Source organism: Periophthalmus magnuspinnatus, chromosome 19 (assembly GCF_009829125.3).
Source record: "Periophthalmus magnuspinnatus isolate fPerMag1 chromosome 19, fPerMag1.2.pri, whole genome shotgun sequence".
NCBI classification, from domain to species: Eukaryota; Metazoa; Chordata; class Actinopteri; order Gobiiformes; family Gobiidae; genus Periophthalmus; species Periophthalmus magnuspinnatus.
The window spans coordinates 6,578,634-6,592,800 of record NC_047144.1 but is presented as its reverse complement, the minus strand read 5'-3'; the positions used below and the strand labels follow the sequence as shown (position 1 = coordinate 6,592,800).

The 14,167-nt window shown below is 38.4% G+C and overlaps 1 protein-coding gene across 3 annotated transcripts in view; it reads right to left on the bottom strand.

Annotated features, from left to right (window-relative positions):
• Positions 1-975: 975 nt before the first annotated feature.
• The window catches only part of capn15 (calpain 15), a 44,290-nt gene continuing 31,098 nt past the window's right edge, over positions 976-14,167 (bottom strand). For all 3 annotated transcript variants that reach the window (XM_033984654.2, XM_055229373.1, XM_033984653.2), the window contains exons 5-12: positions 12,147-12,370; positions 10,867-10,992; positions 8,905-9,057; positions 6,554-6,715; positions 6,066-6,301; positions 5,182-5,351; positions 4,270-4,448; positions 976-3,287 (exon numbers count right to left, since the gene is read on the bottom strand). In XM_033984654.2, coding sequence (XP_033840545.1) covers positions 3,110-3,287; positions 4,270-4,448; positions 5,182-5,351; positions 6,066-6,301; positions 6,554-6,715; positions 8,905-9,057; positions 10,867-10,992; positions 12,147-12,370 — 1,428 coding nt within the window. In that variant the 3' untranslated portion in view covers positions 976-3,109. The remainder of the gene's footprint in view (positions 3,288-4,269; positions 4,449-5,181; positions 5,352-6,065; positions 6,302-6,553; positions 6,716-8,904; positions 9,058-10,866; positions 10,993-12,146; positions 12,371-14,167) is intronic.

The following is a 14,167-nucleotide window of genomic DNA, read 5'->3' as shown; positions in this document are numbered from 1 at the left end:
TTAATCAGAGTACCTGATACTCTGATTAGCTTTGTCTCACAATACCTCACAATTAAATGTGGCCGTCATCTATATTCTTATGTCCAAAAGCCTCCAAAATATCCTTAAAGTTTTAACTAATTTACTAAAGATTTAAATATATATATATATATATATATATATATATATATATATATATATATATATATATATATATAAAAAAAATGAATACTAGCCTATTTCACCTTCTTTTAGAAACAGAAATGATTCAAAGTACTGGTTAGTACTTGCGTACTCCAGGGTGTCACCATACCACAGCTTGAAGCACTTAAAGGTAGACATTGTCCTTCATTTAATGGAATAAACATTGGATCATTTGTATTGTGCCACTGAAGGTCTTTGACTGAGATCCTGTTTTGGCCAAAGATCAGGTACAATGAGACCTCCTGGGACGTGCTGCTCTCACAGACAAGTATAATTTTGACTTAGATTAGACATCGGAAAATCTCATTTTTACACAGCAGACAGATTGTTTCTGCCAATGACTCTGCAACAGTCTCCTCCTATAGTTGGCATGGATAAAATCTACATGTAAAAAAATAACTCAGACATAATGTTTTGTTTTTGTAAAAAAATAAAAATAAAAAAATAAATTATATATATATATATATATATATATATATATATATATATATATATATATAGACTCCAGTCTGTCTTATAAGTGTGAGTGACTGTCAACAACAGGTCTGAGTGATCAGTCACAAGTCCAATCTGAGTCACGAATAAAGAGTCCTGAAACCTGAGACTGGTTTGAGAAAATAGATGTGTTATTACATAGTGACTTTCAGGTTTAATCTTAAGTCGTCACACCTCTCTCAATTAGGGCCTGAATGAAATGAGAAGATTAACAAAATACATAAATAATTACAGAGCAACAGAAGTTTATGAGTCAGCATGAGTGAGCCCAGACGGTCACCACCAAAAACAACAAATGTTTTTAGTTAAAAAATTTATTTGGTCCATTGGAACCTGAGATTGAAAATGAAACATACATTTATACACATGAAGCCATTTTACCCCCAGACAAAATTATTAAAATATATCACATTCATTGGAGATCCATTTGTTCAGCCAAAGCTGTAATATTCATTAAGCTGTTGAGTTTGTGGTTTAAAATCGAAGTCTGTACAATTTACAAGAAACCAGGCAGAGGACAGAAAGAACTTTTACGTGGAAATGCATTAGTTTGGAAGATGGTGGCAAAAGTAGAAAATATTCCTGTGAAGATGCTGACCCATCTGGGACTGAATGTAGTTTTCAGTGCAGGTTTCCAATCAACTTTAAGCATTTTATTAAGCATTTAAAATTATTCATAAAACAGACCTACAAATCATTTACAAATAAATTAGTCAGGACAATCACACACACATACGCACAGGGCAATCTGCATTTTAAGTTCTCTTTGGAAAACATTTGTACACATAGCTTCAAGTTTTAAGTTGCCATTATGCTATGGTATACATTTTTACAAAACATAAAAAGTGGTTGTGCGAGGAGAGGGTAGGACTGCACTGAGTGCAGTAACAACGGACCTTAAAAATCAACTGTAGTCAAATATTAACTATCATTGACAACAAGACGTGTAATCCATGTAATAGTCAAGTTTATCCATCCTTTTCCAATAGTAAGACACAAACTTCAAAAGTGCAGTTTTCGTACCATTTTCTGTTCCCTGGTCCTCAGTAAACTATGGACAACTGTGGTGATGACTGAGGGATAAGGGACATAACTGGCCGTAAAAGAAATGCAGCTACTTATGCTTATGTTAAATACGCTACTGTTTGGTGACAGCATAAAGTGTCATTTTGAAAGTGAAAGACAATGTTCAGACCAGATATGCACATGTGCCACGACATAAGAGCTCATGTGCAATAAACACGTTACTCAAACCGTTTTATGCTACTGTTGTTACAAGACTGTGACAGAGGACTGACTCAAGATACAGTGCAAAAACCTATGTCAAATCAATCAAGGACATGCGTGGTTGTGACAACTTAAAAAATGAAATAAGTTAGTATACCAATCGTATACAAGGCAAGACAAAGCAAAGGGCGTAGTTACAATTTCTCAACTGAAGGAAAATATCATCAAATGAGGCATGTGTAAAATCTGAAACCCTAATGGTTTGTAAATTTATTAGATAATAGTTTGTGTATTGCCAGTTCTTTGTGCACACGGCTTTATCACTTGAGATCCTACGGGAATCACGTGTACAACAGGTCTGCACATTCATTTCACTTTAAAACTGAAGAAATCTGTCAGGTGTGTGAGTTAAAATGAGACAAGCTTAACAGCCTTTTACAAATTTCCCCAGAGCATTCGCACAACAAATTAGGAGTGCGCGAGTCGGACCAACGCGCGTTCTCTTGTGGGGAACATAATCATTTGTTGGTATCAGAAAGGACAAACAAATCTTTAGAGCAGTGACTGAGCATGTCATCACCACATCACAGAGTGAAAAATCCAGCAAAATCCACCAGTTGAATTCAGCTAAATATATCACAGATTTTGTCCTGAGCTATAAATGATCAAACTAATGACAGTATGTAATGAATAATGGCTTTTCCTATCATAAATGTACACTTATATGTGAGGTGACCGACTGCATACAAAACAGGTAAGACTGAAAACAGAGAAACAGGATATATATAGTGGCGTTTGGCTCTTTCAGTATCCCATTTTAATTTCAGCTATCCAATTAGGCGCCTGGGATTCCAGAGGGGGCTTGCTGATTGGCTCCTAGGTCGTGGGCCAGGAAAAAATGGCTCAGTAGTTACAGCACTCCACCCGTCTGTGAAGCTCTTGAAATCCAATATCGGTTCCTTGTACAGCACGTATACAAAATAAGCAGTAGTAGTCTGGACTGGATTATATAGTCCTGGTCACTCCCTCAATTTTTCCCCCGAAATGGCACATCCCTAATCCCAGATGGATATTTTAGGGAGGTTTTAAGAATGCTAATAAGCATATGAACCCAATACATTCAGAAATACTTGGTGCCTTCCAGTGCTCGGACAGTTAATTGCTTTATAGTGGATTAAGTGTGCATTTATATTGTGGGCGGTGGTCATAGCGGTCTCGGGCGATGCAGGCCGTCAATGTCCGGGGTCAGCTGGGGGCTGTGTGTTGCCTTGGTGGGAGTCCAGTCTCCCAAAGAAGCTTGAGCTGCTTTACGGTGAGCCAATCGGTGAGTGATGGAAAAACCAGCGTTCCCCTCCAGCTGCGAGAGCACCACCAGCACCTGCCTGCAGAGGGAGACAGAGAGTTAGATCGACTTCTACTTTTCCTATATGGCAAACACAGGGTTAACCCCAGACCCTGACAATAAGTGCTTCATCAGTTGTGTAATTTCCTGATGCAATCTGGAGAACAAGAATATGATAGCAGGAAATGGGAAGTCTCATTTACACCTTCGATGTCAAAGCAATTATCAAACGCCACTTGACAATTCTATTTGTGATGGCCATGCTGCTAAATAGTCTTTCCTCCAAACAGATAAGGAAACAGCCAGGGAACATGGGCCTCAGAAAATGACTGCAAAGGGAGCGGTTTTCTATGATGTACTACATAAAATGGACTAAGTATTTTCTCAATAGACCCTAATGCTAATGTAGTACAGCATATCCTGTGGGACACAAGTTTAGGACTTCTGTGTGACGAAATACAAACTAATAATAATTACTTAAGATAAGATAATCTTTATTTCTCCCACAATGGGGAAATTCCAGCGTTACAATGTACGATCCAAGAACAGCAAGAGAATAGAAATGAAAGTGACTACAGTGTATTATACAAGTGGTGATTCACATTATGTTACAATATTGTACATGGTTATTACAGTTGGAGGACACCTGTACAGGGCTAGTATTGTTCATTGTACAGTCTGACAGAACTAATGAGACATAATTCTTCTTCACAGTTATTTTTTCTAACTTTTTAAACGATTTTAACATTTACATTTTACCTTCTGAATACTTTTTCTTCTGGATTTTACAGTACTGTATAAGTAAGTATAAAACCTTTCTTAGCATGTGTAATTGTGTTTATACAGTCCAGATAAACATACATTTGAATTGTTGTTGTTGTAGCACCACAAAAATTGACCATTGAGGAAAAAATAAGGCTAAAATGGCAAGACTATGTATTCATTAGTCAGTCAAATTATTGCAGATAACACATTTTTACTGACTCAGTCCTTCATGCGTGTGAATATCAGAGAGTGTTTACCGGTGCAGAGGTGGCACGCTATCAATGGTCTTGAGGCTGCCTCGTGTTGACACCACGTTGAAGCTGTCGGTGCAGTCACATGACACATGGAGGTAGTACTTTGGGTGGCGATTCTCCACCACCACGATAAGCCCCGCCCAGCCGTGGGTCAGGTAGTAGCAAGTCATGCCCTCTCTGCCCTGGATCCACAGAAAAAAGTAGAGATTAGTTTGAAATAAAATCTTATTTTGAAAAGCAAGAGGTTAAATTATTAAGAAAAAATAATTCAAGAATAGAATAGTCAGGTAACCCCAAAATTAGGTCTGATTATTGATTTGGGTTTACATACATACGTGATGTGTCAGTTAATCAATATTATTAGAGTAAGTATTTGGAAGACAAATATCTATCTTTGTGAGTGACAAAGAAAATGATGGGGGAAGGAGCAAAGACTCACATCAGACATAAATGCCATTTCAATCATCTGATAACTTTTGAAATCAGATCATTTTTTGGTGTGCATGTAAATATAGCCAGTGATGGGCAGATAACAGATAAAACATATTTTTAGCCATATGTTTGTGTAGCGGCTGTCATAAGAGTCCCACATGGTCAGCCTCCTACAGTGAGCAGTGAATTCCTGGAGAGCTGAATGCCTGAATCATTTAACAAAGATGAACCCAAGTGTTTAAAAAAAAAAAAAAACAGTCAGTTTTTTTAAATCCTAGGCAAAGTGACAGTACTCTCAACAAGGCGCTGGTTAAGAGAGCCAGGAAATGTGTCTCCAGGAGCGTGGGTGCCAGTAGCTGTTATATGCATTTACAAGCACATGTACGAAGCTCAAAGTGGATGTTACAGTTTTACAACCCTTTTATATTCAAAAAGATGAAAGCGTTTGCCAGTGAGATGTTGTAGAAAAATAGTCTGTCTTACCTCGTGTCTCTCTCCCTTGTTCTCAGTGAGGAGGATGATAGCATCGGCTAAAGTTGTAGCAGTAGCCTCCACCTGCTCCACCATCACCTGCCGAGAGCTGTAGATGGCCAGGATGTACCCGGGAAAGTCCTGACTGGGTCTCCTCACGGCTCCGCTGGTGGGGCTGGAGACTGTGCGGGAGTCAAAAGATATAAATAATGAGTAAAATATGTAATACGTTTCCCCAAAAGGTAGGAAAACAAACCGGAAACCAGTAGTCATTAGTTTCATTTATTTAACCTATTAAAATAACATGTAATAGCAAAATCTGATCACTGATAACTCACATCAAATTTGGTGTTTTGCATGTCACCTCAATAATCTTAAAGGTCCAGAAATCAGAGTTCAGTTTGGAGTGCATGTAAGCAAAGCCACTGACAGATTGAAAATGTAATGTTAGTAACACGTAATACAAAATACAGAAAGAAGAGATTTTTAAAACAACTGAAGGGCAAACTTGCTATTAATTTAAATAATATGGAAATTATAAGATTGATATCATTTGCCTGTAATTAGGTTGTAAACTTAATGCTAATAGACATCCTTGTGATATCATTTAATGGGAATCATCACATGGGTTGACAGCCAGTATTTTTTCTAATAGAGCATTTTTTCGGTATGGCAGCTTTTGCTCTGAAATGACAGCTGATTTAACTGTAATAGTTTATCCCCTAGTTTTATCATCTTGTAAAGTAAAATTCAAAATGAGCTATAACTCTAAACACTTGATATAATAGTTTTGTTCTATAAAAACATTTGTAAACATTTATTACTAATTACTTATTTAAACTGTGTCCCAACTTCTTTATTTAATTAGTATATTATTTAAGCGTGGGTGCACGTACTGGGAGTGGAGGGCCCTGCAGAGCCGCTGGCGTTCATTTGCCAGTGGTTAAAGGCACAGCAGACCACAGCGTACTCTCCGGGCTCCAGCATCACGTCGCAGCCCACAAACTTCTTGACGGCCCTTTTACTGTGGGCCAGCAGCCGGCCCAGGGTCAGCTTGTTACTGCTGCCGAACGAGGCGCGGAACACCATGATGCACAGGTCCAGCAGGTGACTGTCGGCTGTGTCCGAACGCCTGAAAGAGGAGAATATCTGTGTGTTAGCGATGGCGGAGAGGAGGTTAAATAGAGGTTAATGAGTTAGTGTTGAATGAGATATTCAGAAAACTTCCAATTCAACAATTTCTTTCTCACAGCTCTAATTAGCCAAATGTTCATAAACTGTGAAAACTACACATTTAAACCCAATTTTAAGCAATTAGCCCTTGGAACCATGGTAAGACCCATTATCACTTTGTCGAAAGGAGATAATGGGAAAGCCTATTTACCTGCTTCCCTCCTGAAACAGGGCAAACTCCAGTGCGGTCCTCTCCAGCACAGTGAGCGCAGTAACAGTGACCGGTCCACTGGCTTTACTGGGGAAACAGCCCTGCAGCCGCACCTCCTGCCATTCCGAGTGGATCTTACAGATGTCTACGGAGTCAAAGTACCTACAAGAGCAAGGGGAGGATCTGCATCAGTGTTTGTGTAAGAGCTATATTAAAGAAGCGCTCATGTGAAACCGCAATTTAACCGGCTAATGTCCCACAGTCCTGAGCACGGGTCATCAGTATGCATCACAGGCCACTCTTTAAATGTTAGCACAGCCTCAGAGGGGGCTGCTGTACAAACACCATTTACCTCGCTAACATCGAAGACCTGCCTTCTTCAAAGATACCACCCGAGGGACTTCTTCTTTCATTTACCTTTTTGACTTCAGTTTTTTTGTTTGAGGCATCCTTTTTTATGTGGCAACTGTTTTAAATCTCTCTTGTCTTAAAAAAGAAACAAGAACAAGATCACAGAGCAATACAGATTTCGAAAAATTTAATATCTTTATGTGAACAGTTTTAGAATGGTCTCACAGAACTAATAATAACAATAATAATAATAACACGTTTGGAATTTTGGTATCAGGACAACACTAGCACCAAGACCAAATAAACAAACTACATCAAAAGTGCATCTTTTATGAACTGCTTCCAAAATAAAGGAGGACAGTGATGATGCAATGTTCTTATTGTCTATCTTAAAGCGGCTGTTCTGTCCCGGTCAGTGAGAGCACTACATCTTTCATATGCCACAGCGAGCTCCTACATTATTTGTCTGTCAAGAGAAAACAATAAACAGCCTGAAGACAAATGGGACCTTTGTGGTGGGCCGTGCACATTTTTCTGGCTGGAGCGGTTCAGGAAGACCGCCGTAGTGGTCTGACGGGACTTATTGCGAGTCTTATTTAGTAAGACAGGGAGGGCTAGGAATAAATGACCTCCCATTCACTTGTACTGTCTTTAGGCAAACCTGCGACGCTAGAGCCCTGACACACTCCATCAATCACACCGGCTGCCCACGCTACAAATAACACAAGCCTTTATATAGCCTGACTTCGACAATAAAACTGAACACGATTTGACAGATACACAAATAATTAATACAACTACAGGCCAATAGCTATAGAATGACACATGAAAGCCTAAGAAATACAGGAGGAGCACTAGAGAAATTGATGATAATTGAGTCTTTGACAAAATGGCAGGATTCATTTTATGCGGCAAAACACATTGTGAGCCATGGCAAGCCCCTGCCTGCCAAACCCCTAGCAACCAGTGCACCAAGCAAAACTGTGTCAACTGAATATAGACAATGTGCTAAACACCGACTAAACCTCATCTGTGGTTTTGCTTTAGTGAACGTCATTTACTGTATGAAAAGGTATTGTTACTCAAGTCTATTATAAACAAATTGTAGGAGAATAATAAATATAGCTTATAATAGAATAGACAGAACCAGTAAAAGTGACAAAAAGGACTATACAGTGACAAAGAATCTATGTAATTCTATATGAATGAAAAACACAAGATCTGCGTTATTCCAGATGACCACCAGAGGGCAGAGAGGTTAATGAAAAAAATCAGGATGCTTCTAGAGCAGGGGTCGGCAACCTGGGCTCTGGAGCCACACGTGGCTCTTTCATCCTTATAGGTTCTAGGAGGCTTGGGAAAATACATTATAAGTATTTAATTGAAGTGTATTTTATTTGTGTTAGTTCTTTTTTTTTTTTTATTGTAAGATTATTGTGATCTTGAAATGCTAAAATAAAATTATATTTTATTAATTTTCGTCGCTCAAAGTAAGCAGCACAATTGCCAGTATACCCGCTAAAACAAACACCTCATGCCTCACAGACGACAGCTTACAGTCCTACATAAAGATGAAAGTGACTTTGTGCAGCCCTGATTTGCAGAAACTGCGCAGAGGTTCAGGAACAGAAGTCTCTGTAGCACTTCATGGATTAAATGAGCAAAACACTATAGTTGTTTATACAAAGCGTAAAGGCAAAAAAATAAATAAATAAATAAATAAAAAAAAAAAAAATATATATATATATATATACATACAGTATTATCTTCATTTTAGATGTAAAAAAGTATTTGCAGCTCCCAGTGTCCCCCCCCCCCCATGGAAACTGGGTTCAAATGGCTTTTTGGGTGTTAAGGTCGACCCCTGTTCTAGATAATATCAGACCCAAGACAGTATTGTAAAAATAGTTTGTTCTTAATGTTTTGCCTGATAAAAAAAAGCAATGAACAATAAAGACCTATTCATAATATGTCACAGGCATACCCCAGCAGTTTCTTACTTGATAAAGTCCGTGTACTCCATCCAGAAGACGCCCTCGCTGCTGCCGTGTGCCATCAGCTCATGTCTCAGGTGCTGAGGCCAGTCTGTCCACTCATCTGACCAGTTTCCATTCCATGAGAAGCGACCCCATGGATTTCTTAACCTCAACAATCTGCCAAGATAAACACATTTGATTTGTATTTAAACAAGACAGAAAGTTAAAACAGGTGAATATGATGACATTGACTTTATGTAGTTCACGGAGGCATTTTGTGTAGAATCAGCAATGTTGTGATTTACTACGGCTGCAATTAAGGATTATTAGCAGGACTAGTCAGCGATTATTCTTTATTATCTAAAACGAACGGTATACAAAAAATATATTTTTAAATATGGTCACTGACGTGTGTTTGCTGTAAAAGGTCTTTTGGCATGTGTATTAGAGTCTGTTTAGGCCAGTTATATTAGATTATGATTATTAGAATATAATTACGATTATTCCAATTGTCGACGAGTCATGATCATTGTGATTAATCGTTGTAGCTCTATGATTTACACACATACACAAAATAGTACTTTTTAAACATAAAAAAGACCAGACTTATTTCTCTTATAGGAACATCAATCCGCAATAACAGGAGTACGCTGTAAAGTTTTCTTTCCAAAAAGGCCGAGAGAATCAGTCACTTCCCTCCAGCAGCTGGTTTATCTCTGGAGTGAGGGAGACACCAACCTTATGGTTGTAAATTAAAGTACTATGTTGTGTGCGTCTCTTGAACGAATTACATCTGGGATTTATAGCTACTCTGAACTTGTCCTTAAAAGGCACGCTTGGAGAAAACTTACAATGCATTCATAATCAGCAGAAATAAGTGTTTGCCTCCACCCCCTTCAACGTCAACTCAGATTCCAATTTGATATATAAGTCCATTCAATATCTGATGTGGGGCTGAGCCGAGACCAAGAGTCAATATTTGAAATGACTCTGCACTTTTTCAGTTTCCTTCCTAGAAGCTGTTTTGACTTCCGGAAAAAGGCCACTATATATTACACTGCTGAGAAATTTAAACGCATTTGTAGGGAAAAAGGGGAAGCAGAAATAAACAAACTTGGTAATAACTACAGTCAAGATATTTTGTGATGCGCGCTTCAAGGTTGTTGTGAAATATAACTTCAGCAATCAATTTTTGGTATTAAAACTGAAGTACTACTGACCAATTAAAGCAACATATGGCTAAATGAATAAAGAGTTGCCAATTGGTGTGCTCTACAGACATGTGTCTGCTGCAATATACTTATGCTATGATTAAATGTCATTCATTAATCAAAAAAGTATTAATCCTACTTTTTAGAAATACATGAATTTACACAATCCTTAAAAGGTACACTGTAATGTTTAGGGTGTATAATGTGCTATCTGCTTGTCTCCATGGAGATGTTATTGCTTGAATGTTCCACAGTATGACATTAAACTTTTCTATGTCCATGCAGCTCAGCAAACACATCAGGCCAAGGTACAAATCACATCTGTGGAGAGAGACATCGCCTCTCACAGTAGGAATGCGTGTTTTTAGCAATAATATTTATCTATTTGCAATTGAATTAAAGCAAGATGGACAACTGTGGAACATTCCAGACAAAGCAATAATATCTCCATGGAGACAAGCATGTGGAAAACCACTCACCAGGAAAGTAACACACTCATTTTTAAGAGGCCGCACTCACTCTCAATTTCAAAACAAGCAATTACATCTCAACACCCGATAAGCAGTTTATGTCCCACCATAATATTGCCTAGTGAATGTTGAAGCGTGTCCAATCTTACGCCGATGCCGTCTTTATAATTTATGTGAGAGCGTACGGAGGAGGACAGAGGTAATACGAGGTAGGAGGAGAGGCAGATGATCAGAACGAGGGCTGTAGCGAGGCCTGAATCATTGATGAGCCCAGACACTTGAAAGAGACTGAAAATGACAGGCACCTGTAGCCCTGAACGTCACGCACGTCCAGGATGGAGTAGGCGTGGCGCGGCCGAAGACCCAGGGACTCGTACACCACGTCGTCCACCTTCATGTTCCCTCCTCCGCATGAAGCTCCCATCAGAAACCTAAGAATAAACCAGCTTATTCAAATGCTTTCTTTAAATATGCATTGTGCTGTCAAGCCTTCATCTTTTCCTAACAGTCATTTGTTAAATAGTGTGTGGTTTCTGACAGATGGACCAGCAGTTTGGCGCACATAATTTGGCCCCTAAGGAACTTTGGCTGTCTCTGGTGCTTTGATAGTGCAGAATATTCCAACGCTTATTACCACAGTGTTTCATTACGGACATATGGTGCAGATTGGCCCCCCATTACCTTGTTCTTTGTGTTTGTTTTGGAAGGTTGTCCAAAAGGGATGTTCATTAGCTGCCTTGGATTACACAGTAAGCACCAACTAACACTGTTCATTCATTTTCTAAAGCTAATTTTATGATTGCTTTTGGTTGATCTCATAAACAGAAATGTTGTTGTGTCCTCATTTGTGGTATAAATGGTACTTAAGGTGCACAGGTAATACATATCACAATGTCAGAATAATCATTTAACCCTTGTGTCTGAATCTACTAGAAATTATCATTCTTTACAATGTTCTCAAGAGCTTAGCCAGTGTAGATACAGGGCCCCTTGTAGAAGTGCAAAATTCTTTCTGGCTCAGAGAATATATTGCAAAAGTAGCAATTTGTGAAAAATAAATGACATCTGTGTGCTGTCTACATCATATTGTGAACCATTTGTATCAATTGGGAACCTTGGAAGTGTGTGGCAGAGTTTATTGGTGTTCATCAATCCACAACAAAAAGAGGCTGAAGTAAGGGCTGAGATTCATTGCGTTACAGTGATGAGATTAAAAGTGTGCATAAAGAATGATGATGAGCAGACGTTCACTTTAGAAACTGGCTGGTGGTTTAAACTTCCTCCCTCAGTCTCCATTTGAGAATGGGAAAAAATGTTTACAGGGCTTTTAATGACAGCTCTCTGCCTGACAATAATTTAGTGATTAATGTGGTGTCCCGTATGATCTGGTATGTTTTGAGTAAACTTGAAAATTTAATTACTGTCATACATAATCCCTTTATATAACAAAATTATATCCATTTTCAAAAGAGGTTTCAAATTTTTCTTGCACTCTATGGAAAATCATTCCTGGTACACCACAAGAGAAGAATTCCTGCTTTTCTTTCCCCGTCTTAAATAAGCCCAACAGTATCTCCGCTCTCACCCCGCCTCCTTGGAGCTCAGCATCTTGGCCCAGATGAGGTCTGTGTCGATGGGCTCTTCTCGTGGGTTGGTGGAGCTGACCTGGAGCATGAGAGAGTCACAGGGAGCTCCAGTCAGAGTGGCCAACCCCTCGATGGCCCGCCCCGCCTGCAGGGCAAAGTACGACCCGTGGAGTTTGGCCAGGGCCTTCTCTATCAGAGCCACCCACAGCTGCTTCCTCTGGGCCTGAGGGGGCAGAGACGCACAATGGAGATAATAAGACACCTATGCCTATAATGCCTACAGACATAATACAACATTCATACGTTTTATTTATTTATACACATTTCTTCCTTTTTTTCAATACACACACACGCATTACGTTGACTGTCATTAAATTTCTACTAATTCACTAATCCTAACCATAGTCACCATTTGCCTTTATCATTTAAATTTCAGATATGAGTTAAAATGGGTTAAAGATTTTAGTCACCACAATGTGATAAGCTCCTGCACATTCACCCGACAAATAAACCAACCAAGTCAAAAAACAAAACAAAAAAAACAATCATTCTGTGATGTAAATACAGTGAATGCTTCTATGACCCTGTGTCTTTCTCCAAAAACCTCCTCCAAAAACCCATAAATAAATGACACAAACTTTTGGCTGTCAACTGCAAGTTAAAATACTTTGGAGAAATTTGTGGAGTGCATGACTCTGGAAACCATATGTATTTTATCTTTACGATTGATTGTTTTTGTATGTGGAGGAGCTATATTTTGTCCTGACAAGCCGGGCTGAGGCTATTATCACTCAGAAAATGGAAAACATTCTGGGCCGCTTCCAGTTTCTATACATTTCTGAAAAGATAAAGACAAACGGAAACTGAGCTCTGCATAAAAATAATGATTATACGACTACATAAACAAAATGAATGCAATTGTTCATAGGTCAGATCTGTGGAGAGGCGACCTGAACATGAAATTTAATATATACAAGGAAGATATTGTTTTGCCTGTAAAGTTTAACAGCATAGCATTAAACATAACAACTCCATGGAGGTAATAGATAATGGACCCTTAACCGAAAAAGATACATAGTGTACCTTTAACTTGCCCCATTCACTGTAAATCCAGGCAGTTTACTTGGATAGAAAACACTAGTCACAGTAAAAGCCAATACTTACTCATGTTCAGCATCTCAGAGCGTCACAGTAATATATCTAAAATCTGTCCTTTATTTTCTTTTGGAACAGGACCCACATTGCTTGTTCTAAATCTCGTCTTGATAAACGCTTGTAGATAAACAGATGATGGAGCAGCCGTCTGGGTCGTGTTATGCTTTGCTTGTTTCACAGTGTAAGACATGATCGCTGATTGCCAGTTGATTAATTACACATCAAGGTAGTGCGGTCCTGGGAGACGCGCTCGTAATAATAAATTAACATGTGTTTAGATTAATATGATAATGATACAGAGTTGTTATAGAGTGATCTACTACTGTAGTTTAGCATCATTATTCACAAAGACGATGGATTTGAATACATGATATCAGTGGCGGTGTTAGCCTTCAAGTCTGCTGTCCATATATCTTACATAGAAGGAAAACTATTACTTTCCAAATGATAATGTATTATTATGGTACTTTTCGCTTGGATTTACAATTACTAAAATGTATTTATTTGATTGACAGTACCATTACAGTGTAAATATACCAGATCATAACAAAACGACTAACTGCCATCTGTGGTCTCTAGAGAGGCAGCATAAAAAGACAAATTATGTGAAGTTTGTTTTACCTTTTCGGGGAAAAAAAAAGAAAGAAAACAAATAAACAAAATCATCTGTCAGCTAAAGGTTAATAGGACCCTTATTTCACTGTTAACATCAGTTTTTCCCCAGTAAAATAAAAGTAAGTAATGTTTTTTCATTTGTATCATTTGATTTAAAACACTATTGTACACGTTCTGTGGTGTGATGGTGTTTTGACATTAACACAACATGTAATCAAGCACATATTACTTTTCCTTTTTCATAACCACA